Source organism: Lathamus discolor, chromosome 8, assembly GCF_037157495.1.
Source record: "Lathamus discolor isolate bLatDis1 chromosome 8, bLatDis1.hap1, whole genome shotgun sequence".
Lineage (NCBI taxonomy): Eukaryota > Metazoa > Chordata > Aves > Psittaciformes > Psittacidae > Lathamus > Lathamus discolor.
This window is the reverse complement of record NC_088891.1, coordinates 19,225,110-19,249,234: the sequence shown is the minus strand read 5'-3', so window position 1 is coordinate 19,249,234 and position 24,125 is coordinate 19,225,110. Positions and strand designations below refer to the sequence as shown.

General features: G+C 42.5%; 2 protein-coding genes across 5 annotated transcripts in view; one reads left to right on the top strand and one right to left on the bottom strand.

Annotated features, from left to right (window-relative positions):
• Nucleotides 1-12,796, top strand: part of ETFA (electron transfer flavoprotein subunit alpha) — a 28,762-nt gene extending 15,966 nt beyond the window's left edge. For both annotated transcript variants that reach the window (XR_010614699.1, XM_065688746.1), the window contains 3 exons: nucleotides 8,533-8,598; nucleotides 11,871-11,951; nucleotides 12,689-12,796. Coding sequence is in view for 1 of the 2 variants with exons in the window: in XM_065688746.1 (XP_065544818.1) it covers nucleotides 8,533-8,598; nucleotides 11,871-11,951; nucleotides 12,689-12,727 (186 nt within the window). In the remaining variant the exon portion in view is untranslated. The remainder of the gene's footprint in view (nucleotides 1-8,532; nucleotides 8,599-11,870; nucleotides 11,952-12,688) is intronic.
• Nucleotides 12,690-24,125, bottom strand: part of TMEM266 (transmembrane protein 266) — an 88,761-nt gene continuing 77,325 nt past the window's right edge. For all 3 annotated transcript variants that reach the window (XM_065688741.1, XM_065688744.1, XM_065688742.1), the window contains 2 exons: nucleotides 22,222-22,272; nucleotides 12,690-13,932 (listed from right to left, as the gene is read on the bottom strand). In XM_065688741.1, coding sequence (XP_065544813.1) covers nucleotides 13,340-13,932; nucleotides 22,222-22,272 — 644 coding nt within the window. In that variant the 3' untranslated portion in view covers nucleotides 12,690-13,339. The remainder of the gene's footprint in view (nucleotides 13,933-22,221; nucleotides 22,273-24,125) is intronic.

Sequence of the window (24,125 nt, the reverse complement as noted above, 5' to 3'; positions counted from 1 at the left end):
AACCAGGGAGTGAGTTAAGTGTCATTTAGTTTCATATTTTGAAAGGGCATGAGATGAGACTGACCATCTTAGTTTTTCACTACCCAAATAGCTGTTAATGAAGTGGAGAATGCTAATTTGAAGACAGCTCACCTCTGGTTTGTGTGTCTTGAGGCTCAAGAATGAACACTGCAGAGTCAAGGCATATAACCAATTAAATTGAAGCAGAAAAGGCTAGGTTTTGGCGCAGATACAGCGCTATAACTTGCTACAGATGACTCATGGCAGCATTTGAAAGTCATCAGAACACGCAGCCAGATCATAGGATCCCATCAGTGTCATCACTGCCATCTTCTAGAGGATAGTTAAGATAGCCATGAGTTGGGACTGACTAAAGAATGCTTAAATGATCTGAAATGGCACAGTTGCATGATGCTATATTGTTTTGCCAGCAGGTTGATGCATTTCTCTCTCATCTCCGTTCTTAACAAATATTAAGTAGTGGGTGGTGCAAAGTACTGGAAATTGTAAGACCCTTCTTTCAAATTGTTCAAGTATTACTTGTGGATCTTAAAATATGTACAAGGACAGCATACAGTGGCTGAGAAGTATAGAAAAAATTCTGTTAATTGTATTGACAGTGTAAGTTGAGTTGCTGGCTGGGTATTCAGTGTGCTGGGATAGGTATCTTAAATAGGAGGCAGTTTAAATCTGCAAATTCCTAACTTCACCTTCCTAATTCTGCTTTGCTATCTTTTTGGTGCTTTAGCTAGAAAATTATTCTGTGTAGTGGAAGATAAATTTCATATAAAGGAGTAGAACTGAACTTGCTTGGTCAGAGCAAGACTACACTGGCTATCTTAACAGTTCTCTAGATGATGACTGCCTGCTTTTCCTATGAGGTATGCTGGCTCTAGATCAGGGAGAGCTCATGACTTTTTACCTGGAAAATGGCAAAGCAGCCTTGTACATTGGTTAGTTATACTCACTGAGACCTGAGTTTGGTGTTTAGTTTTGAACTGCAGTGGACATGGTGCACACACTCCTGACTGCCTGGGTTTTAAGCAGAAGGATCTTGGAGTTTGAGCCATACTTGCTGTCTTATGCAGCTGTTGGTTTCTGATGGGAAAGAATCCTAAGAGTATGTGCTTCCTCTTCTGTTAACAGTATCTTGCCCAGTTTTAGTGGAGGATTGGAATGCATTGTTTTTAAAGGTCTCAAATTGGGTCATTTTGGAGACTACAGTGGGGAAGAGTTAGTTACAAGCTCAGGAAGAGGGGAGGTACTTCTGGTGCTTTCTGGGTTTTGTCTGTGACTACTGGGGAGTGTTTTTTTGCTGAGCATTGGGTAAGAAGGTAATGATATGAAAGATCTACTTATTTCTTCCTTTGTGCCTTTGTGGATTTGAAGGAAGGGGTTAATTTTAGTCATTGGTCCTCCAGTAATTCTGTGCCTGGCTTCAGTTGTTAAAGAGTCCAGGACACAAGAACCTCACAGCCACAGCAGCTTTCCTGAAATGCTGACGTATCAGTACATGAACAAACTTCCAGTCAAGAAACAATTGTGGTTCATTTTGCTTAAGTAATGAAATATTGCAGCTAAGGAGTACAAATTTCACCTTTGAGAATTAGTTCTGTGCAGTACACCCCCACTTCCAAAATAACCTTGGATCTCTAAACTGCAAGCTCTTGTTCGTGTTGGAGTTCATGCATTTTTGGAGGGGGATGAGGGGTTAGTGTTTGACTGGATCTTTGGTAATTTTTCTTTTGTATAATTTTATTCCAGCTGTTAAATGTTTTGTGTACTACTTGTCTTTCTGTTAGTAGCTTTTTTTACCGGTTAATTTCAGGTGATTGAAGCTCCTGTTTGAGCGTTCAGCCTTATGAAAGAGAAAGCTGATTTGTATTATTTGGGGAGATGGAAGGAAGGAATTTTTTAGGCATAAGTAGATATATTAAAATATAAAATGCTACCTTCCTAATTAAAAAAATTAATTTAATGTATTCAATGTCTTCTTTAATCAGTGACAGCCGTTTTAGGAGCATATATATTTAAATTAGAAGCTGGGGGGGCTTCCCACTGTTTCTTATATGCAGGCTTCACAAAAATGAAATTCAGTTCTCAGATTAAGTGCTGTATGTAGTTCCAAGACTTCATTGTAGGGTTTCCTTCTCAAGATGTGTACAGTGCAGAGGGTCCATCCAGTGGGGAAAACGCAGCCAGGCAGAATTCTTTGTCTGTTTTTTGGTGTTCAGTTGCTGCTGTCTTGATACTTTCAGCATCAGGCACAAAATCCTACCAGGCAACAAGAAACTGAGATGGAAAACTCAGGCAGGCAGAAGTTGAGAAATAAATGATGTAGGAATAATTGACACTGGATTAGGTGATTGTGTTAGAAATGTGATATGATTGCACAGGAGGCAGATGCATTTGGATATTGCATGTGCTGAGAAACCTCAAGTGGAGAAGGCAGGTGGGAATTCAGTGTACTTCTGATCTGATCAACAGGAGTAAACTTGCTGACTTGCTTAGCTTCAGTGCTTAAGCTTAGATTTCATACCAAATGGTCTGTCTGGATGTAGTGAATTGCAGGAGCTTGAAAAATGAGGCAAATTTTCAACAGTCAGGAACTAACAATAATAATGAGGAGAAAAGAGCCATGTTAAAGAGGTGCAACTTCAGTTGGGATGCTGAAGCGAGATGTTAGTTCAATTGAAAGTCACCAGAGGTGTGGAAGAATAGGAACAACATAAGGTGTTATATTAGGCAGAAAATGCAGGAGTGGGATTAAATGAGAAGCAGGAAAAGGAAAGATGAATGGCAAGGAGGCATTTCCTGGCAGAGGCAGACATAAAGGTGCAGTGTTCCTCTACAGAGCAGTGGAATTCCTGTTGCTCTACTTCTTTTACAACAGGGTGAGATGCTTTCTAAGCTTGTATATGCCCCAGTGTTTTGCTAGGAAGCCCCTTTCACTGCAATGAGTGGCCTTGTAGCAGTTAATAGTCATTGTCTTGCTTTTGGAGTAGCAGGAGGGGAGAAAAACTGTCACATTCTTTACCTTATTCCTGTATTTTGTATTTCTGTGTGTGCAGTGGCAAAGCAGGCAAATACTTCACCTGGCCTGGTTTTATTTTCTCTAAAATTCATAAGTGACTCCTGGTTTCATTGTGTAGTAGCTGGGTACTAGCTCTTCACTGTTACTTCCCATTGCTTTCTTAGGGGTCGTTGGCTTCCTTGGGTTTGTATATCTGTCAAGTTTTGTTTCTCTTTATTCTTTGGTGGGGAAGCTTAGTGAAATGAAACCAGGTATATTTTTTCCAGCTGTTATGTTCCATTTTGTTCTTTGGCTCTTTCCTACTAACAGAGTGAACTAACTAATTCCCTTAGTTTCATGAGAAGTGTCAGTCCTGCCATCTTGTTTGTACTCACTTAAAATATGTTCCACTTATCAATGGTAAGATCTTCATTACTTCTGAATCATTACACATACAAGAGAATACTGAGATGCTGAAGTTTCTCTTTTGGAACACATGGTAGACAACTATATTTCTCCTACCTTAAGCTAGCTTCTTTGTAGGAATGCATTACTTGTATGTTATGTTGGTGGGTTTTGCTAACAAACCAGCAGGTGTGCTTTTTGGTAGCTGGCAGATGGGAGTAGTATTGGGAAAACTGACTGTGCTTGGAAAATTTATTTTGGAATATATCTCCTGATAATTCACTATTGTTGAAAAGTAGCTTTATAGTGGCAAACTTCAGAGAGCTGTCTATGCAGCTGGGACTGAATTTACAGACTACCTTTCTCTGACTTGCTAAAAAGCGAAGGATTGACAACCCCTTTCATCCTGCATTATCCAGTGTAGCTTTTAACTCGAAGAAAACTATGTTCACAAATTGATGCTCTGCTCCTTTGGGGTTGGTGCAGAAACATTAAATTGTACTAAAATATTCATATGTGAGTGCATTTAGCTGAAAGCAATTGATGTGCTTTTCCCTAGTGAGAAAAAGATTGCTGTATGGCCCTGCGCTCCAGCAGACACCCTAACCACGCTTAAGAGTAATTACATGGTTTGGCTGATCAAAGGTTCTTAAAGTGAAAAAGAAACCGTAGTTAGGATGGGGTTTAGTAATATGTGCTTCTTGAATGGAACATACTCAACTGCATCAAAGCAGTCCATGCTGGATAATTGTTTGATATACAGCATAGTATACGTGAATGAGTGTCAAGACAAAAAATATTTTATTGGGTTAATAGCTTGTAATTGGAAGGAATATCTTGTATGAAGCAATTTTGATTACAAAGATTTCTTTCTGATTTCATTGTCCTTTCACTCTTGTGAAGAAAATAAAATATTTGAGCTGCCTTTAAGAAGAGTACGTGTGCCAAAGGGGTTTATTAAACCAGCCTGTTTGAAAGCATGCCACTGATAGGATGATAAATTGATGTACACTGAAGGTTTCCAGCATAATTCAAACATTGGCATAAAAATCAATAGCAGCTGATGGTGTGCTTGCAAAGTAACTGCCTCATCTTGGGTTGCACCTGTGGATGCTCACTAGTCTCTTACAGCAGTATTCAAAGTCACTAAAGTTTCAGCTAAAAACTGTGCTTTTCGTTCTCTTCAACAGATGTACCCTAACTGCCCCAAGGCAGCCTAAGGCATTTTAAAATATGCTTATAGGTAAAAATGAGGTACTAATATAATGCACAAATTATTCTGTAAGTAATTGGAGAGTCAGTATGGCCTGGAAAATAACTGCTTTGGTATATTAGTAGTTATAATCCTCCATGTATAGCACCCTTGTGGCATTTATCCAGAGTGTAACTGGCTGTGTGGGTTCTGGAGCTGGCTGTGCAAACTCATGCACATGAAGTCTCATGGACTTGCTGTAGATAGTAATGTGTAAGTTGAGGACATTCAAAGAGGAAATAGGAATAATGGGGATGGCTAAGAGGGATTTTTTCACTTTAATGATTAGCACACAGTGACTCTCTACAAGACATACCGCAGTTTTTTGTTGAAAAAACAATGCAAGGATAGATTATGCTTTAAATAGCAAAGGAGAAGTTGGATTCCTGATTTGGAATCTTGCCTTTGAATAGAATGAATTTGGGACTTGGAGTTTTGTTTCTCTTTAGGATTGTTGTGGTGCATAGCTGTGCTTACACACTTTGAGGTCTCGGAGTCTTCTGGGATATTGTGTGGCCAGACAAAACATGCTTGTCCTTCCTGCTAGTATGCTGCAAAATCGGCTTTGGCTGCTGCTGTAGGCCTTGTGCAAAGCCTGGTGGGTATGTTGGGTGCTGATGCTTCCACAAAGACGTATTCCCATGACTGACACACCAAACCCTTTGGGCAACAGCGCATATTTAAGTACTTGCTGATTGTGCCTCCCTGCCCTGTGCTTCATAGGCTTTTCTGTCCGTTTGGCTTCCCACGCTGTGTGTTTCCTTCGTTGTGTTCTTTGTTACTATGAGCTCTGCTCTGCTGTCTCTTCCCCTGTGCTGGTGTCCACCATCCACTTCATAAAAACCAAAGATTTGTGGCGTGGCTGTAATGTATGTACAGTAATCATTCCCTGGGTAAAATTAAGTTACTGTGTGTTACAGTGAAACAGCTGCCTAATTTAGTGCCACGCCTTTATACCACCAAAACTTTCACTTTCCTTGACTTTAATGGCTTCTGGGACTTTATTTGTATCAGGCAGTGCAGTGAGCACCTTTGGCACAGAGTGTGTGCTGTTTTGTTATGCTGTTCTTGTGTGGCACAGTGCAGGCAGCAGCCCTTTGAAAACCTGCCTGCGTGCAAACACCAGGGAGTTGATAAACGCCCCTCCACATCCTGGACTTTAACCTAAGTGCCTGTAATTGTAGACTGTGGATCAGCTACCTGACAGCAGTAATTACAGCAGCTTCCAGGGATGCAAAAAGCGGGAATCTGGAGTTGGTGTAAAGCCATCTTTGTTGGCACCTGAGAGGGGCAGTCCAGCCTCTCATTCATGCCACTTGGTGCCTTGGTGTGGGCCTGCTCTGTAGATGAGTTTCACAGTCCTGACTTGGGACTTTAAACTCTGACACACTGGAAATGAGAGGACCCAGCAAAAGGCATGCTAGAAGTTAATGACTGCAGGGTCATCATCAAAATGAGGGTATTGTTCTGAAAATAACGTGGAGATTTGAATTTCTGAGTCCTTTATGACCTCTCGGATGCTCAGCTGAATCCTCTCCTTGGAGAGCACTGAGCTGTCCTGAATCTTTATTGTTCAGACTTTGTCCTTTGTGTCCCTCCTAAATTGTAGAACAGATTTAAACTAAGATTTAAGCAGTCAGATCAATTTTGCAGTATGGAACTGTTGATAAGAAACATGGTGTCCTGTGTGTTTTGTATTAAAACCTTACTGAGGAGGCCAACCATGAATGGAGCAGTTATCTTAGCCAGAAAGCCCAACATACGTAACCTAGAAGGGCATGGTGTAGATGCATGAGAAAGGCTTTTTAGACAAGCCGGGTGATTTACAAATGTCCTTTTAATGAAACATCCTTGTCTTTCTGAGATATTTTAATAGAATATATACATAGGCATCTGGCTCCTGGCGAGTTGGATTCTTTCCAAAGACTGAACTTCAAATGTTAAACAGCCTGATAAGAGTATCTGGTAGTCTGGATGACTGGCACTTAATGAATTGCTCTGAAAAAAAAATGAGATTACAGTAATGTGTTTTTAAAAAGGGCTTGTATTAAAGACAATATGAGGTTAGAATAATTTCTCCTGCAACATCTGCTCTTTTATTTGGTATAATTAAAATATTGCATTCTTACCATGAGCTCTTACATGGATGTATTATGTTACACTGCAGCTGTGGCTAAAATGGATTGACCTCCAATAGTAATCTACTCAGTAAGAAGCTACTGAGGCTAAAAAGCTTCTGAGTGTCTCCAACAGCTGTGTGTTTTTGTGGAAATACATGGACTAGATTGTGTTTCAGTTTCAAAGCAAGCTTTTTTCATAGGAAATACTTTGTTCCTGCTGTTTTCCTTCTCTTTCAATTTTTGCAAGAGATGGCTTTTGTAGAAGAGTGTAGGAAAGCTTCATAGCTTTTATTTAACTGTTCTTGTTTAAAAACCAATGTGGTGGGTCAAATTTGTAGCTGTAGAAACATCTTTCTTTCTGTAACTGATACAATGACTGTCAGGTCTGTATGGCAAAAGCAGTCTGCATGGTCTCTGTGGTGGAGCACCCTCATTTGCCAGCCTCTTCTGTAGGTGCCTGTTTCACAGCTGTGCTTTGTTCCATCATGTTAAAAGTCACTTAACTGTAATGTACACCTCACTTGCACAGGGAAAAGAGTTTTTGACCCTCTTACCCTGCCTGGCCCCCAAAATAATGTCTTGGATTAGATTTGTATGTTAACTATGGACCAGTCTTGGTATTCAGAAAAGAGAAATTCTGTTAGTATTTGACGTCGCGCCTTTTCTAAGCGTGTAGAAATACCACCTTGAATCAGCTCTGACATGATTCCCCCCACCCCCTCCTCCCAGTTCTGAGTGTTACAGCTTCCTCTCATTGAGTGAGCTGGTGAAAAGTACTTAGGTTTTCTGCTGTAAACAAGCAGCCGAGGTTTGACTGCTCCTTTGGCTTGCAGTGGTGGGAAGACTGTCATGGAGCTGAAAACATGCTTGGGTTGGATAGATGACTGTCAGTCTGAGGGGAAAGATGCTTCTGTGCTGCGAGTTGAAACTGTTGATGTAGGTCTGTTTGCCTGTAAACGTGTGTTTATTTTGAACTCTGGTGATGAGAGATTGGGAGCCCCAAAGTGTGTAAGTGTTGGTGCCTACCTGGCGAGCACTTCCCTACTCATCCTGTGCAGGAGCTGATAGCGACTAGGGGAAGAAAAGCTTTAGGTCATGGGAACGTTGAGTGTTCCCTGGCAGTGCTCAAGGCCAGGTTGGGCACGCGGGGGCTTGGAGCAAGCTGCTCCAGTGGAAGGGGTCCCTGCCTGTGGCAGGGGGCTGGAACTGGATGAGCTTTAATGTTCCTTCCATCCCAAACCATTCTATGGTTCTGTCACTGCAAGGGCACTAGCCACCTTCAGGATCTGAGGTGTTTTGTCCTGCCAGTTTGAACATCTGAATTTCAGCTTTGTGCATTCTGTCTTATTTAAAGGATCTGAAAGGCTGCAAACTAAAGCCTAGGGTTTCTCTTCAGGCAACTGCATTATCCATATGTTATCTTGGTAAATACTTGTGTTGGGAATCCCCAGGGTCATGGACAGTAGCACTGAGTGCCCTGTCTGCTAGCTGAGCAGTGTCTTAGGCTTGCTGCAGCCTTTACTTGTTTTTCTTTTCTCACCAGTCTTTGCCAGCTGCTCCTTTGGGATGCAGCTGTAAATGGAGAATCCCCAAGTGGGGAAGCGAACAAGTCATCAGCTGCCTGTAATACTGACACCTTCTGTAATGTAAAAACTACTGCATGTAATTGGTGCTGAGTAAGAGGGAGAGCTGAATGAAACTGTCATGGGTACCAAAAATGTCTCACTTTTGTTTTTGTCTAGGAACTTTATATTGCTGTGGGAATATCTGGAGCGATCCAGCACTTGGCTGGAATGAAAGACAGCAAGGTATGTAAAGATGGGTGTGCTGGAAGAGATTGCTGAAGAAGGAAATGAGCTGACTTCCTTGCTTTTACATCACTACGATAGCCAGTTTTCTAGGTTTTTAGATGTTAAAATAGCCAGTTTCTCTGCATTAAAACATGTCAGTCCTCTCCGCCTTGCCAAAAGCACATACTGTGGCAAACACCTAACCCAGGAAGTGCGTTGCTCCACAGCCCAAAGCAGTGAGTATCAGCAGCTAACTGACTTTGCTTATTTAAAACCCAACAAACCCATGTGTGCCTGAATTCTGTACAATAGCTCCAGTTGTGTTTCAGAGGATGACATAGTAATTCATGCATAACGATGTGCAATCTGAATTATGAACTTAGGATTCCATAAAGTAAAAGATGTCTCTGACATTCCTGCATTTAGCCATTCAAATGGAAACCTATTATAAACCGGCAGTAAAACTTTAAAAGGTTTAACTCGTCAGTTGCCAAAGCACATAATGCAGAGTGGGAGATGCCTGTTGGATGCACAGTGCCGTGTTTGGGAAGAGCAGCAGGATTACCTGCTGCATCACGGTGTCCAGGGCCGGACATAAACCCCTGTGGGTTGTCCTCACCTCCCACAGATCCTTTTAGAAAGAGGATATGTAATTTTTTCCATTTCCAGGGATTGACCCTGTGCTTTCTGGCAGGAACCAAGCCCAGAATGTTGAATAGCTTCTAAAGCTGAGCAAAAGGCGTGCAGAAACGCACAGGCAGATCCTTGGATTTAACCAGTGACAGGCTACCGAGCTTACATGGATGTGACTGGGGTTGTTCTCACAAGCCAGCCTGTGTGGTGGGATGGTCTGTGCTGCCTTACAGTTCAGTGCTTTTTGCATATATCCCTCACATATTTTGGAGGGGAAAATCATGTGAGCTGGGGTTGGGGTACAGCACCCTTTGGAGCCTCCGTCTTCTACAGGCCAGGGCTGATGAGCCACAGTAGTGTTAAAAGTATCTTTGTTTTGAGATGCGTGTTCTCCAGCTGTGCTTTTGGGTGGGGGGGAAGGTGGGCAGCTGGGGTTAGTGTCAGCCATTGACTGAGAAGTGTGTATTCAGAGCTGCTTAAAACTTGATCTGACCCTCTCTGTACTTGCCTCCTGCCTTATCGCAGCTAAGGCTGTTACAGGAGTGGATGCCTTCACATGCCAGCATTACCTTTGAATAAAAACTATTGGGCAGCAATATTGTCCTGTAGTGTAACAGTAAAACCTCTAATTTTTTTTAGCTTTTCCAGTTCCGTATTTGCTATTGAGATGTTCCCTCACAGGAAATGAGGGCAGATGGGATGTGTGGCTATGAGATCTGTGCGTAACAGTTCCATTTCTCCCGTATCTTACAGCTTTTCTGGTGTGAACAAACGGACTGAGAAATTCGGTTTGAATTGTGTTTGCTCTCCCGTTAGCCAAAGCATAGATGTGTAGTTACTGAAAAGGTGCAGCTCTTACAAACATAAAGCATTACACAGCCATGGGAGATCTCTGGAGTGTCCCCCTGTCTTGGCTCAGCACTGTGAATTGTCTGGCATTGTGAATTTGGACACTTCAGGATACGTCAGATGCTTTCTACCAAGTGAGATGTATAATTTATTTGTCCTTTTACAGCAAGGTAGAAAATGCCGCTTTAGAGGAGACCTGGAGAATCAGCACTGCTTGCTTTCCTCGTTTTCCATTCCCTCATGGGGCAGTTGCAGGAGCTTCTCTAACAGATGTAACTCGCAAAGGGCTGCTGCAAGCAGGGTGATGCTTTTGCTGCTTGCCGTGGAAGGTCTGAGCTAGCGATGAGGCGGAGAACCAGGTGGCAGGGGCTTGAGCTGGAGGATCTTAAGGTCCTTTCCATCCAAACCCATTCTGTGATCTTAATGTGAAGTTGTTTCAGCTAACGAATGGAGACTAAGGAAGAACTGGGCTGCCGAACTAAAGATGAAAGCAGTTTTACAAGCAGTTGGTGTCCTTACTGTGACAAGGACAGAGCTGGCAGTCCCCAGGCGACCTCCCCCACCCTCAGCGTTAGGTGTTGTGCCCTGTGACCAGTTCTGCAGAACATGGTGGGGCCTCAGAGCATAGTTCAGGTCGTTACTGAGCAGATATCCTGGGGGATCACCGCCTGGATTTTGCTGCTTTGTGCTGTGGGACTGTCGCTGGAGGCTGAGCTCACGGAGAGGGGAACTGAACTAAAGCCAATGAACTTTGGGAAAAAGATTTGGGGGAAGCGTTACTGCAGTGTGCGGGTCTTTGGCAGGAGGGCAGCAGCAGGGCTCTGCTGCAGGTGCTTCCTTCTTGCATTGATGCTGTGGTCCTTCTTTATAGCGAGTCACAGGGTACAAATGGCCTGAGAATAAAAGCAACATTTATGTGGGCCTGAACCCACGGGGTTTGCAAACTTCTGTCGGTGAGTGACTGCCGGGAGGTGTGTGCTACTGCGCCGCTGAGTCTGCGGGAGGAGTACGGTCAGGGGAGGGAGGAAGGGAGACACATGAGCTGTGGATGCCTGGGAAGGGCAGGTCTGTGTGTCACACACACAGCTGCAGGGCTAGAGCTGGCCAAGGAGGCTGGGAGCAGCTCGAAGCAGGCTCAGGATGAAAAGGCAGCAGTGGGGTGCTGTGCTTTGACCCCACACTGGTGCAAGGCTCATTTCACAAGCTCCTGTCCTTCCCCCCCCCCCCCCCCCCCCCCATCCTTTATGGAGTGTTCCCCATCCTGGTATAGATTTTGAAGGGGACACCCATGTGGGTTTGTTTTGTGAGACGCTGTCTCAGAAGTTGCAGAATGATTTACCTGCGTGGCAGAGTTTGAACCAAGACACATTTATCTGGACCAATGCATTGGGATTTCCACTATCTGCTTTCTTCTGCTGTGTGACAAACCAACTGATGCGTCCCTTCAGGCACAGCGTATACTGTACTCGTTTTAAATGAGTTATTTCTGTGATGGTGGTGCTTAGAGCTGGCAGGTAGTTGGTTGTAGTATTTTGTTTCTAGACTCCTCAACAGGGAAGGATAGCCCTGACGTATGCAGTGAGCTGGGATGGAGTTTTATGGGGGATGTTTGTTTCTGGTGGTTGTTTTTTGAGGTAGAAAAGAAGTTAAAATATTGCTAGCCCTGGCTTCTGCTTCTAGGGGCTTGGGAAAAACTTAGTTTGGCTTCCTGGATAAGGTCTGTCAATGGGAGCCAGCCCTAGACATTAGTCTCTATCTCTTTGTTTTTATATATATATATTCACATGGTGATTTACTGTTTCCTGCAGACCATTGTTGCTATTAACAAGGACCCAGAAGCTCCAATATTCCAAGTGGCAGACTTCGGCCTGGTGGCAGACTTATTTCAGGTGAGCCTAAACATGGGGCTGTGTATTTCATTATTTTCATGCTTAAAATTGGATCCCTGCACAGAGAAGCCGTCAATCAGGTGTGCTGGGGGTGGCACAGCCAGGCTGCTCTGTTCCAGCTCCCTGGCTAGGAGCCATTCTGAGCACTAATGGCACCTGGGTGCTCGCATCTGTTCTAAAGCTTCACGAGGTAGGACATTGCAGTGCTGGTGGCAGGAGCAGGTGTGATTTTTGCCTGGGCTGCTGCGCGTGGGGAGCTTGCAGCTCTCTCTGGGAGAGCGGGGCTGTGAGCCAGCGCGTGTGCACCCGCCTAGGGCTTGTGTGTGCACAGGGCCACGCGTGTGCCCGGCTCTGTGAGTGGTGCGGGCAGAAACGCTGCCAGCACTTAATGCCATTGCTGAAACAGTGCCCGCTGGCTCAGCGTGAGCACAGGCCTTCCTGTGAGCCAGTCGCATGCTGAAGAAACACCATGTAGACAATTTCCTTAATAAATTTTGTACGAATGCATTATTTCCACCTAATGGAAATGCAGCGCTCTTAAATAATTAAGAAGCTTTATTCAGCAGGAGAGAGGTGGGGAGTGCTGTGAGCGGGGATGACCCACAGCCCCTGGAGGGCTGTGCTGGGCATGAGGGGTGGGAGGTTGGGGAGAATAATGGGGGGCTGGGTGCTGCAGGGGGAGAACGTGGGAGGGGTCAGAGGGAGAGCGCACCCTACCCCAGCGCTGGTGTTTGCAGGCAGTACCAGAGATGACGGAGCTCCTGAAGAAGAAGTGAACGACGCGGATGGACCCTGCACTGGAGCTGGGGTGGAGAATAAGGGCAAATAAAGGATTGTACCGGAAAGAGGTGGGGTCACTGTGGTGGTGGGCTCCTTTTTTGGTGGACAGTGAGTTGGCGCACGGAGTGGAAGAAAGGGAGACAGGGAAGGCAGGTAAGAGAAGGAAGGAAAGGGAACAAGCAAAACAGGGATATGAGGCAGGAGGCAGAGTCTGTTTCTCGGTGTTTATTCTTGTTCCCCATTCCCCCTCCCAGCTGTGCTCAGGCTGGGGGCCGGGCTGGGTCTAAGCTGTCCAGCAGCTCTGTCCTACCCCTGGGCCAGGTTCATTGTCTGTCTGTCTCCCCAGGCACTGTGGGTCCATGTTGGCCCAAGACTGCTGGAAGGTCCGTTGTGCCCCAGAGGACACTGTAGGTTGCAGCTGGCCCAGAGCTGGTGGCACGGCCGGTCCATCATGCACCATCAGGGCACTGGCAGGCAGAGGTGAGGTTGGATGTTCCCCAGCTGCAGGAGATGCCACAGGTTGCCTCCAGCAGAGCCACCTTGCTTGTGGAAGCCATGTGACCCAGCCCACTGTGTCCCCACAGCTGCCTCTTGCCCCCCGGCTGTCATTATGCCTTGGGAACCCTGCCCAGCTGTGGCTCTGGGGTCCCGAGCGTACCAAACTTGTCATCGATCAGTGGGGCAGCCTGCGGGCAGTCGATGAGGGGCTTGAGCTGGAACACATTGAGGCTCTCCTGGTTCCTGCAGTTGTAGACACTGAGGCGGTGGCCCAGGTTGGGGCTGGAGGCTGCCGAGCCTGCAGGGCTAGGCAGCTTCAGGTTAACAGGATCCAGCCCCTTCTGCGCCAGGCAGGCCTCTTCCGACAGGGATGAGAGCAGCTCCTGCACCATGGCGTGGGCCACGCGCTGCCGGGTGGGCGCGAGGTCAGCGCGAGGGGCAGCGCCAGCCTCAGCAGTGTCCTCGCAGGCCGTGCTGCAGTCCGGGGAGGAGCCCAGCGTGTGGCTGCTCTCGCTGCAGGCCTGCGTGCCTGAGCTGACGGTGGAGCGCGAGGCGCTGCCCGATGTGACGCTGGCCGACGTCCCGGTGCTGCCCAGGCGCACTGGCACCTCCACCGTGAAAAGGTCGGACGAGATGTTGGGGTGATGGACGTCAATGGCGGCAGTGGTGACCACACATATGGCTGCCTCGGGGACACCGCTGTCTGCAGGGAAGAGAGCAGAGAGCAGTGAGTACTGCCAGTGCGGAGGGCCACAGCCAGTGAGCAGAGTGCATACTGCCCTCCCCTAGAGCCTCTCTGCTTCATACATACCTGTGTAACATAGCTATATGCGTACCACCTCCCCCTTAGTTACAGGGCTTGCTTTAGATACACATGCATGTAGACACATACACATATAGATACACCCAGCTTTATGGAGACACATATAGCCATATATATAAAGTGGGAATATACATTTATAAATAATGTACCTCTAGCTGTGTGTACATATTATATAAAATGTGCATACATACACATCTATAATTACATATCCTCTAATTATACACACACCCCCCCTTACATAAATATATGTATGTTGTGTGTCTGTGCAAAGAAAGAATGTATATAAATTCAGTGTGTGTATATATATGAAAATATTTCAATACATTATACCCCCAAAGCCTTTATTTAATACAGCTTTAAATATATATCCCTGTGCCTAGATGAACACATCTTCTGTATATCCGTGTACAATCAGGATGGAGGAGAGGGCTATTAACATACAGACATATGTGATACTATTTAAATGTTTACAAAGATATATACAAACAGTCACATTTCTATATACACACAATCTTTGCATATACCTATATAGATATGAGGAAATGTATGTGTGTATATATAATGGAGCTCCATGTATCATACATTATACCTGTATGTATATACACAGATTCTTCTTTGCCTTCGCACACACAAGTACACAGTTTGTCTCCCCCCTCCAAATACCTCCATGTACCTGTCATTAAAGACTCCTTTTTCTAAGTAAACGTGTGTGTATGTATGCACACGCACACACACAAACAGCGTAGGTATCTTCACAAGTTGCTCACATACACGTATTCTTTATAAGGAGCTGCATACAGAATACATTATATCTACACATGTATGCACAGACATTTGATATATATACCACAGTGTCCCCCTTTTAAATACATGTAATTATCTACTGTTAGAATACACACACAACACTGTCATGTTATATATAAGTGTCTACAGCCATGGGAATGTATATATAGAGAGGAATATACATACATAATAAATCATACCTATATATGAACACACATGCTCCCCTTATTTACACAGTTTTTAAACTAATATACATGTGTACTTCATAATATATAGGTGTGTCTAATATACACAATCCTTGTCCCCCCTTAATATATTCATAATCTTTATACAGAGATTTATCCCTATATATAGGAATATGTCTCTATAATCCCCATATGTAATATGTTACACCTATATACGTACAGATATCTTTTATATCTATATACTCTCACATATACAGTACATAGTCCCCCCTTTAAATTAATTTAATTATCTTTAAACAGAATGCATATGCACTTGCTCTCTCTTTGCAGTTGTCTTTATCTAGAAATATTTACATTTATGTATACAGATGGGGAATGTATATAAAGGGATATATGAGTATTATACATCATATCTATACATGAGCACAAACCCCCCCTTTTATACAGCTTTTAAATTATACACACGTGCAGATATAGCATCTATATATGTATGCCCCAACATATACACATCTCTATCATATACCTGTATATATACGTACACACATACATATATATATATATATACAGTCTCTCCTCTCCCCAGACCTTCCCCTTTATATACAGTCTTTATACAGAGATATAAAGATACCTCTGTATAAAGAGATAAATATAGATAAAGGGAATATGTCTGTGTGCATAAGACCCCTTGTATAATACTTATAAATGTAGACATTTCTTATATAGTACATTGTCCTCCCTTTAAATACACATAATTGCCTCATTAAGCAGAATATACACACCCTGTCTAGCTTTATATAAATATGTGTATATTTCTGTGTGTGTGTGTGTGTTTATGTACACATATATATATTTAAGAGAGAAATATAAAAAAATACATTATACCTATATGGGAACAGCCCCCCCGCCCCCACCCGCCCCCCCCAATTTATATAGCTGTATATTTACACACACTTACTTATAGACGGACATGTCTCTTTATATCCATAGCCACGTGTAGAATGGGGATAAATTACAGAGAAACACACATCTAAAGCAATACTGTAAACCTATATGCATGTGCACACATTCTATACAATATGTATGTTTGTGTGTGTCTATACACAGTCTCTCACATGCTGCATATATACACATATGTATAAAATTATCCATACAGATATTGGAGGGGGGGCGTGTTAGGAGGCCCACATGTGATGCAATATACATACATATGTACACACAGAGTTGATAGATATGCTATTTAATACAGTCTCCCCTTTTTACCTACATATATTTAGCTAGCTATAAATAGAATACACACACATAGCTTTATCTTTGTATATAAATGTGTGCATACACCTATATCCGGATATGTACATTACACTTGAGCATGCACCCAGTGATAGCTATATGTGAGACTATAAAATTATATATGTATATATTTACATAGATGCATATGTTTATATACATCTATGTGTGTATATATACACCTATACTATGTGTATATTTATATACGTGTTATATAAAATCTGTACCCAAACATACCTTTTTATAGATCTCTTAAGTAGATTAGAAGGATATCTCTATAGATACAGCTACAACTCATACTGCGTGTGCACATGCACACAAGGTATAATACATAAGTGTATGTACAAAGCCTCCTTCCCACACACACACACACCTGTTTCATCATATGTACATCATCTTTATATAGTGATTTATCCATATAGCCATGGGCAGAATGTGTGTGTGGGTTTATTTCTTCCTCCTCTCTCCCTCCCCCCTATTAATTAGTACTGTTATTATATTGTGATATTTTATGTCAATATTAAACTGTTCTCACCTCAACCCATGGTGTTTACCTTTTTTCCCAGGTCCTCCGCATCACACAAAGTCACACACACAGACACACATGCACTGACACATGAAGAGGCAGACACGCAGACATACAGACAAATACAGAGGCACATCCACAACTGCAGGCATGCATGCACGCACAGGCACATGCAGACACAGACATACACACAGACATGAGTGCACAGATGTTCATGCACACATGCAGTGCCACAGATACACACAGGCATGTGCACACGCATAGACACACACACAGAGACACACAGCAGATGGACACAGATTGACAGAGACTCACAGAGAGAGACACACACAGATGCACAGACACATGCATATACAGACACAGTCATACACTGACAGACGCACTGACAGAGACAGACATACAGATGTGCAGACACGCATACTGAGACAAATGTGCTACCATGCAAAGACCACGCAGAGACACGCACACATACTGCAGACACATGGAAATGCACACACAGACGTACACACACACAACCACAGGCACAGACACACGCAGGCATACAGACACAAACGCACACACATGCAAACAGACACGCACACAGAGACACACGTGCATGTGTATACACAGACACGAGCATGCACAGACATGCAGATGTATGCACACACATGCGCAGAGACACACTTGGAGACACATGCACACAGACATGCTCTCTGTAACAGTCCCCTCTTTAAATACAGATTTAAACACACCCATTCCCTTTACATAATACACATGTATATGTTTTTCCATGTATGTGTGCAGCTACATATATTAAAATACATTATACCTGTACATGCCCCCCCCCCCTTTACTGACACTCATATATATACACATCTCTATATAAATCATAGCTGTATAGTGGGGATTAATACAGAAGGCTATATGTCTATAAATACTACCACCTACCTATATATATGCACACACACCTAATCAGTATCATATATCTGTGTATCTATATATAGTTCACACAAATTTTATATATGCAATATTTATAGAGATTATCTCTACTGGTATGGGGAATGTGTGTGTATAAGGAGCTCCATATATAGACATATGTGTACATACATTTGATACATGTACTATATAATACATATCCTTTTACATAAGTATCATTATCTCTACATAGACCATACCTGCACATTCCCCTCTCTCACACATATGCATACTTATGTTTATAGATACATTACCCTGTATAGATAGAGGGAATGTAAATGTGTATCTGTATATACATGGGGAATGTATATATAGGGATATACGTATACAGAATACATTATACCTATACATGAACGCGCATGCATGTATATACACAGATGTGGTCACTCACACCCTTTTCATCATAATTTTTAAACAGCCATATACCTGTGCATATACGTATCTCTTCATATATGGCCATGTAATGTATACAATTGGGATGTATACAGAGGGATACACATAAATACAAATAATACTGTGTACCTCTAAAATTTTGTATCTGTGTATGTGTGCACATTTTTTATATATATATAAATATATATAAAATTTGTAGAGAGACAATCTCAGACATATATATTATTAATTTTACATATATATTTATATATATACGCTTTATATACACATCTTTATACCCTCATTTATGAGACACTTAAACATGTACACACATTTTACATATAATACATGATACTGTTGTGAGAGGAGTGGTTCAGGGTCACTCACAGAGCCACCATCAAAGCTGAGCATCATGGAAAAGGCAGTTTTCATTGATGGATACAGGCATGAGGTCACAGAAGGGGACCCCAAGGCTCACCCTGTTACTGCCTGGAGGGAGCACACCGGGGAACAGTGACATACAATCAAGCTAAAAATGACTGACAAAGACCAAGAGCACAAAGGGTAAGGGAGACCCTCCCGCTGAGTCACAAGGTTCAGACTAGACTCCCTTGCTCTCCAAACTCCCATAGGAGCCCAGGTGCAGCTGAATCCAATCTCAGTCTCAGACAACAGTTTACATTTAAAGGGATACAAGTGTCAGCAGCTTGCAGTTTTAAGGCACAGCTAAATGAGTCAACAGCATTTACTGCAGTTGCTGTAACAATCCATAAGCACATATATACATACAGATGATATATAAGGTACCTGTTAAAAATTCCCCTTCACTCAGTGCAATGTTCTCCTCTTGTGTCTTGACGCTTCTCAGGGAGAAAGGGCTGAGTCTCCAGAAGTGGGGGACTTCCTGAGGTTCTGTCTTATCAGTGATGGTCTTCGTGGTCCCATATGGGGATGTGCACCAGGAGAGCTCTAAAGGCCTCACTTTGGACCACGATTTACGGGGTTGCAAGATGATGGGCTTTAGTCACCAGCGCGTTTCCATGCCAGCCACAACCCCAGTTAGTGCTTCAAACCTCCCATACCAACAGTACCCTTCCATTCAGGCCCCACTCAAGGAGTGTTCCAGGGCTGCCAGCAGTGACTGGGTTATCCCAGTTCTCACTTCCTGCCTTAGCCAGGGAGCAGGAGGCACAGCTATGGTCAAGGGGTGTGTCACCGCCAACTCATGTAGAGGCTTGATAGGAACTCCTGAGAGCTTGACATGGCTCAAGGGATGGGGGGATGCCCCACCACATGTACACAAATCACATGGGTTTTCTAATACATAAACCACATACACGTATACACACGCTCTCACATGCCCACCCACATATATACAGCTTTACATGTATTTTATACATATATACAATACCTGTATAGCTACACAGATCTTATCTAAGTTCATATCTATCTGGCTGCATACACAGACATATGGCTTTATACACACACATAAGGGGCTGTATAGGGATATACTTACATACAAAATACCATATACCTATGTATGTATATACACACACATACAGTTTACGTATAACCTAGGCACGTAATACAGATTATAGATAATAACACTGCTCCATAAGAGATTAAAAAGATACATGAACAGTCTCTCTCACAGCCCTTTTAAAATATAAAATTACTAATTTTAAAATAAGACATATATACACTTCACACCCCCTTTTTTCCTCTGGATATATTTGTACAGGGAATTAATATATACTGATACAGATATATAATACATTATATCTATACATGATACACACACATATGTATCTGTATTGTATGAAAGACATACAATGGTTTGTGTTGGAAAGGACCATAAGATCAACGAGTTCCAACCTCGTGCCATGGGCAGGGACACCTCACACTAAACCATCCCACCCAAGGCTCTGTCCAACCTGGCCTTGAACACTGCCAGGGATGGAGCACTCACAGCTTCCCTGGGCAACCCATTCCAGTGCCTCACCACCCTTACAGGAAAGAATACTGTACATATTAAAAATACATGTATATACAGTCACTTAAACACTTTTTATATGTATTAAATATCTGTAGATAAACAGTTCCTCTCATGCATGTATTTATATCTTCACATACAAATGTGTTTTTATAACCCCATGGATCTATATGGCAACAGACATATACATGATACCTATACATGTATACACACACTTATACATATTATAGATGTATACAGTGACACACACACCTTTTAATATTTATTGTATTTAACAATGTATCTGCGCATATGCAGTTATACATACATACGCCCCCCCCTTATCTTTAGATTTATGTATACACATTTATGTATATATACCCACGTATATAAATCATATCTACATGCACATTCATAATACTTATATGTATATACACAATTGTGCACAAACACCTTTATAGATCTTTACATATACAGAAACATATTTAGACAGTTACTTGTATACACATACACATGTATACACCTCAATGTATAAATGTATATATCTACATACATATGTGGACATCTATATGGAGATATACATAAGACATAACTATATATATACACACATACATATATTCAGATTTTATAATGCAGAATACATATCTATACACAGACACTGTCACATCTCTTATTTTTATATATACATGAAAAAAACATGTCTTTAATAAGCATATATATATATCTCCACCTGTATATCAGTATAGTGATATATCTACCAGGATATAGATATATAATACATTATATATATATTTATATATTAACATATTAATATGTATATATTAACTACCATACACTTATACACACTTTCATTTATTCTTGTGTTACATATACATCTCTAGATATGCATATATCTGTGTGTGCATGAATATATGGGGTTATAAATATATAATATATTCTACATATACATATATTCTTACATGAGACCAGCTCTCCTCCTCCCCCACACCCCACCCTTTACATGTATCTTTATATATTTTAATGTATTTAATATTCATGTTTAGATAAATTATCTATGTATATACAGACACAGCCTCTCACACACACCTTTATATGTATATAGAGTCACACACATACCTGTTTTGTATGTATAAATCTCATATTTATGGGGATGTATGTGTTTGGAGATACATACGTGATACCTTGTACAAATATATGTACAAACGTATGTATTTTTACTTATGTCTTTTTATATATAGATACTTGTATCTGGGTTTCTGTGTATATATGTAGGATAAAAAAATATAATACATTATAGATTTATATGCATACACATATAGATACATTTTATTCTATTTAATATGTATGTCTATATACAGACACATCTTTATATAATGTATGTATCTTTTTTATATATGTTTATATTTCATTGTGTGTACACATACTATATATAGGGATGTATGTATGGGCTGTATGCATATAATACATTAGATGCATACATGTACACATATAGATACATATTTTATATCCCTGTGTATATGTGGGGATATACATCAATAATACATTACGCCTACACACACTTACTTCTCTCTCTAGTAAGTGTTTTATAGGTAAGGGAGTGTTCCCCACCCTGCTGCCTGTCCAGCCCTGCCAAGAGCCCCCATGCCAGCAGCACCACAGGGGCTGAACTGGAGCTCGGGTCAGGGCCCATGCCCGCTGCTGAGGTTCTTCCCACTCAGGTCAACCAGCGCAGCATTGGGCTAAGGCACCGCTCCACTTCTCTGCCTTTGTTTTGTCCCTGCCATTCATTCTCGGGTCCATCTGAACCACTCTGCAGCCTGGAGAGCCTACCTCGGGGGAACTAACCTCTCCCAGAGCTCCAAGCTACTATGAACGCCTTCAGCAGGAGCAAACTTTGGGCCCTTCAGCCACTAGAGAATTACTATTCAGGTACAGTCTTCCATGGAGCAAACCAACAGATGTCATGGCGGGTTTCATTCTGAGGATGGATCCATGATGGATCACTCTGCATCACTGTTCAGCATTACCTGGTTTACAGCACATAGCACAGTGTAAAAACACAGGTCGCATTTACAATATCAAGCAAAACTTACCACTGCTTGGTTCATTGTAGTATCGACTGATATAATTATTCATGTCATCCTCTGAAAGAACAAAAAGGCAGCTGTTAGAAGACCATTTAGTTGATTAAACAGTTGAAATTCCACCCTGTGGAAGGCCATCCTCTGCCCTGTATGCCCAGAGCACCACCTTTTGTGTATTTTTAGGCCAGAAGACCAGGTGGGATTTGGCAACACGCAACACTAATACACTACTGTTGGTTTAAAATATACTATGCAGGTTTTCACAAGTCAAGGGTGTAGTTCTGCACTTGCAGTACGTATGTTAAGAACTACATCTGAACTTCAATAATGGCAAGATAAAAACGAAGACATGGGCACAGAAGAGAAAGCAGCAGCTCTTCTGCTCATGCAGAGTTCAGACAATGCAGAAGACATCCTGTTACTTTAAAGAAAAGTAAACATTTTACAGGTGCTGAAGAAGAAAACAACAAACTCCTCATGTTGCAGTTCTGAGCAGGACACAAATATTGCTGCTAAGAAAACAGCACTGGCAACCCAGGAAGAATTTCAAGCTCACGAGCAATCTGACCTGCCCAATTTGCAGTGTATCGTGCTCTAAAAGCATTCGCTCCTTTTAAGTGCTCTTTTTGATACCGTGTTTCAGAAAACCATGCTTATCCCTTTGAGCCAGATTTCCTTCATCCCCCTGGGCCTCTGTGGCTGCAGTCCTGCCTCTTCACAGCACATTGTGGTTTGCAGGTGAAGGAAACAGATGTTTTCTGGGCAACACTTTCCCCACACAACAAGACCCAAACCACCAAGCACTCTGTACCTGGAATAGCTGTGCTCATAAGAAGGCAATCTAACCTGACACTGAAAGGCAACATGGTTGTTTTCCTGGTTTCACTGGATCTTAAAAGCTTTTTCGGCCCTTGTTGATCTTTAAATGCCTGCAGTCAGAGGTGTGCTTTGTGCTAATGTCTGAATTTAAAAAAGAGGCCTCAGAGCAGCTCAAGGCAATGCTGCTGAATTAGGAGTACATTGCAAGGCTTTTCAGCTATCTGCTGCTAAAATACACTTCATTTCAAGCATGCATAATTTATACTCTCAATGCCACCAAACCTGCCAGCCCGTATAGATACAGGTTCTTGTTCAGGCATGGAACCTTCAGCTACCATCAGACAATACCTGTCTGTATTGTTAGGAACACACTTCCAGCCTAATTCTAAGCAGAGCAACATGGAAAACAGAACCATAGTTGGGCCAGGTTAAGGGCAGCTTCAGCACGTGGGGTCACCCCTCGAAGTACCTGGCCATGCTCCAGGCAGGAATGGGGGCCATGGTACTCTCACTTCCTTTGCCTCTCATAGAGCCTGCCCCAGACGCCATGATGCCATGCGTCGAAGTCAGAATACAACTTGGAACAGTTATTCATCTGCCTGTTGTGCCTTACAGCAAGGCTCAAACCAAGTCTTTTCAGGACTGCACACATTACAGCCCTGGCCACCTCTGCCAGCTCACAGAACATACCAGGGCACTGTTTACAAACCGATCAGGTACTTTCAAACCGATTTAGCAGAGGCATGTAGACTGCAAAGCCCAATGCCAACACCTGCACAGGAAATCCTGTAATGCACCCCCCCATCTGAATCCCTTGGAGTGGAGAGGAAAATCACCCACTGTCCTGGCTGTACCTGGGACCACCTGCAGACAGGACTGGGAAAGCTGCCAATGTTATGGGATGTTTTACATTATTATGGGATGGCCTTACTAATGTCCTTGTTTTACATTGCCTATCGATTTATCTCTAAATACACACACATGTGCATGTAAAATATAATTTACATATATACTTTTTTTACTTGGAATAGTTTCCTATGAATACAAGACAATGAAACATAACGGAGCAACAGCAGAATAAATATTTCAACAAC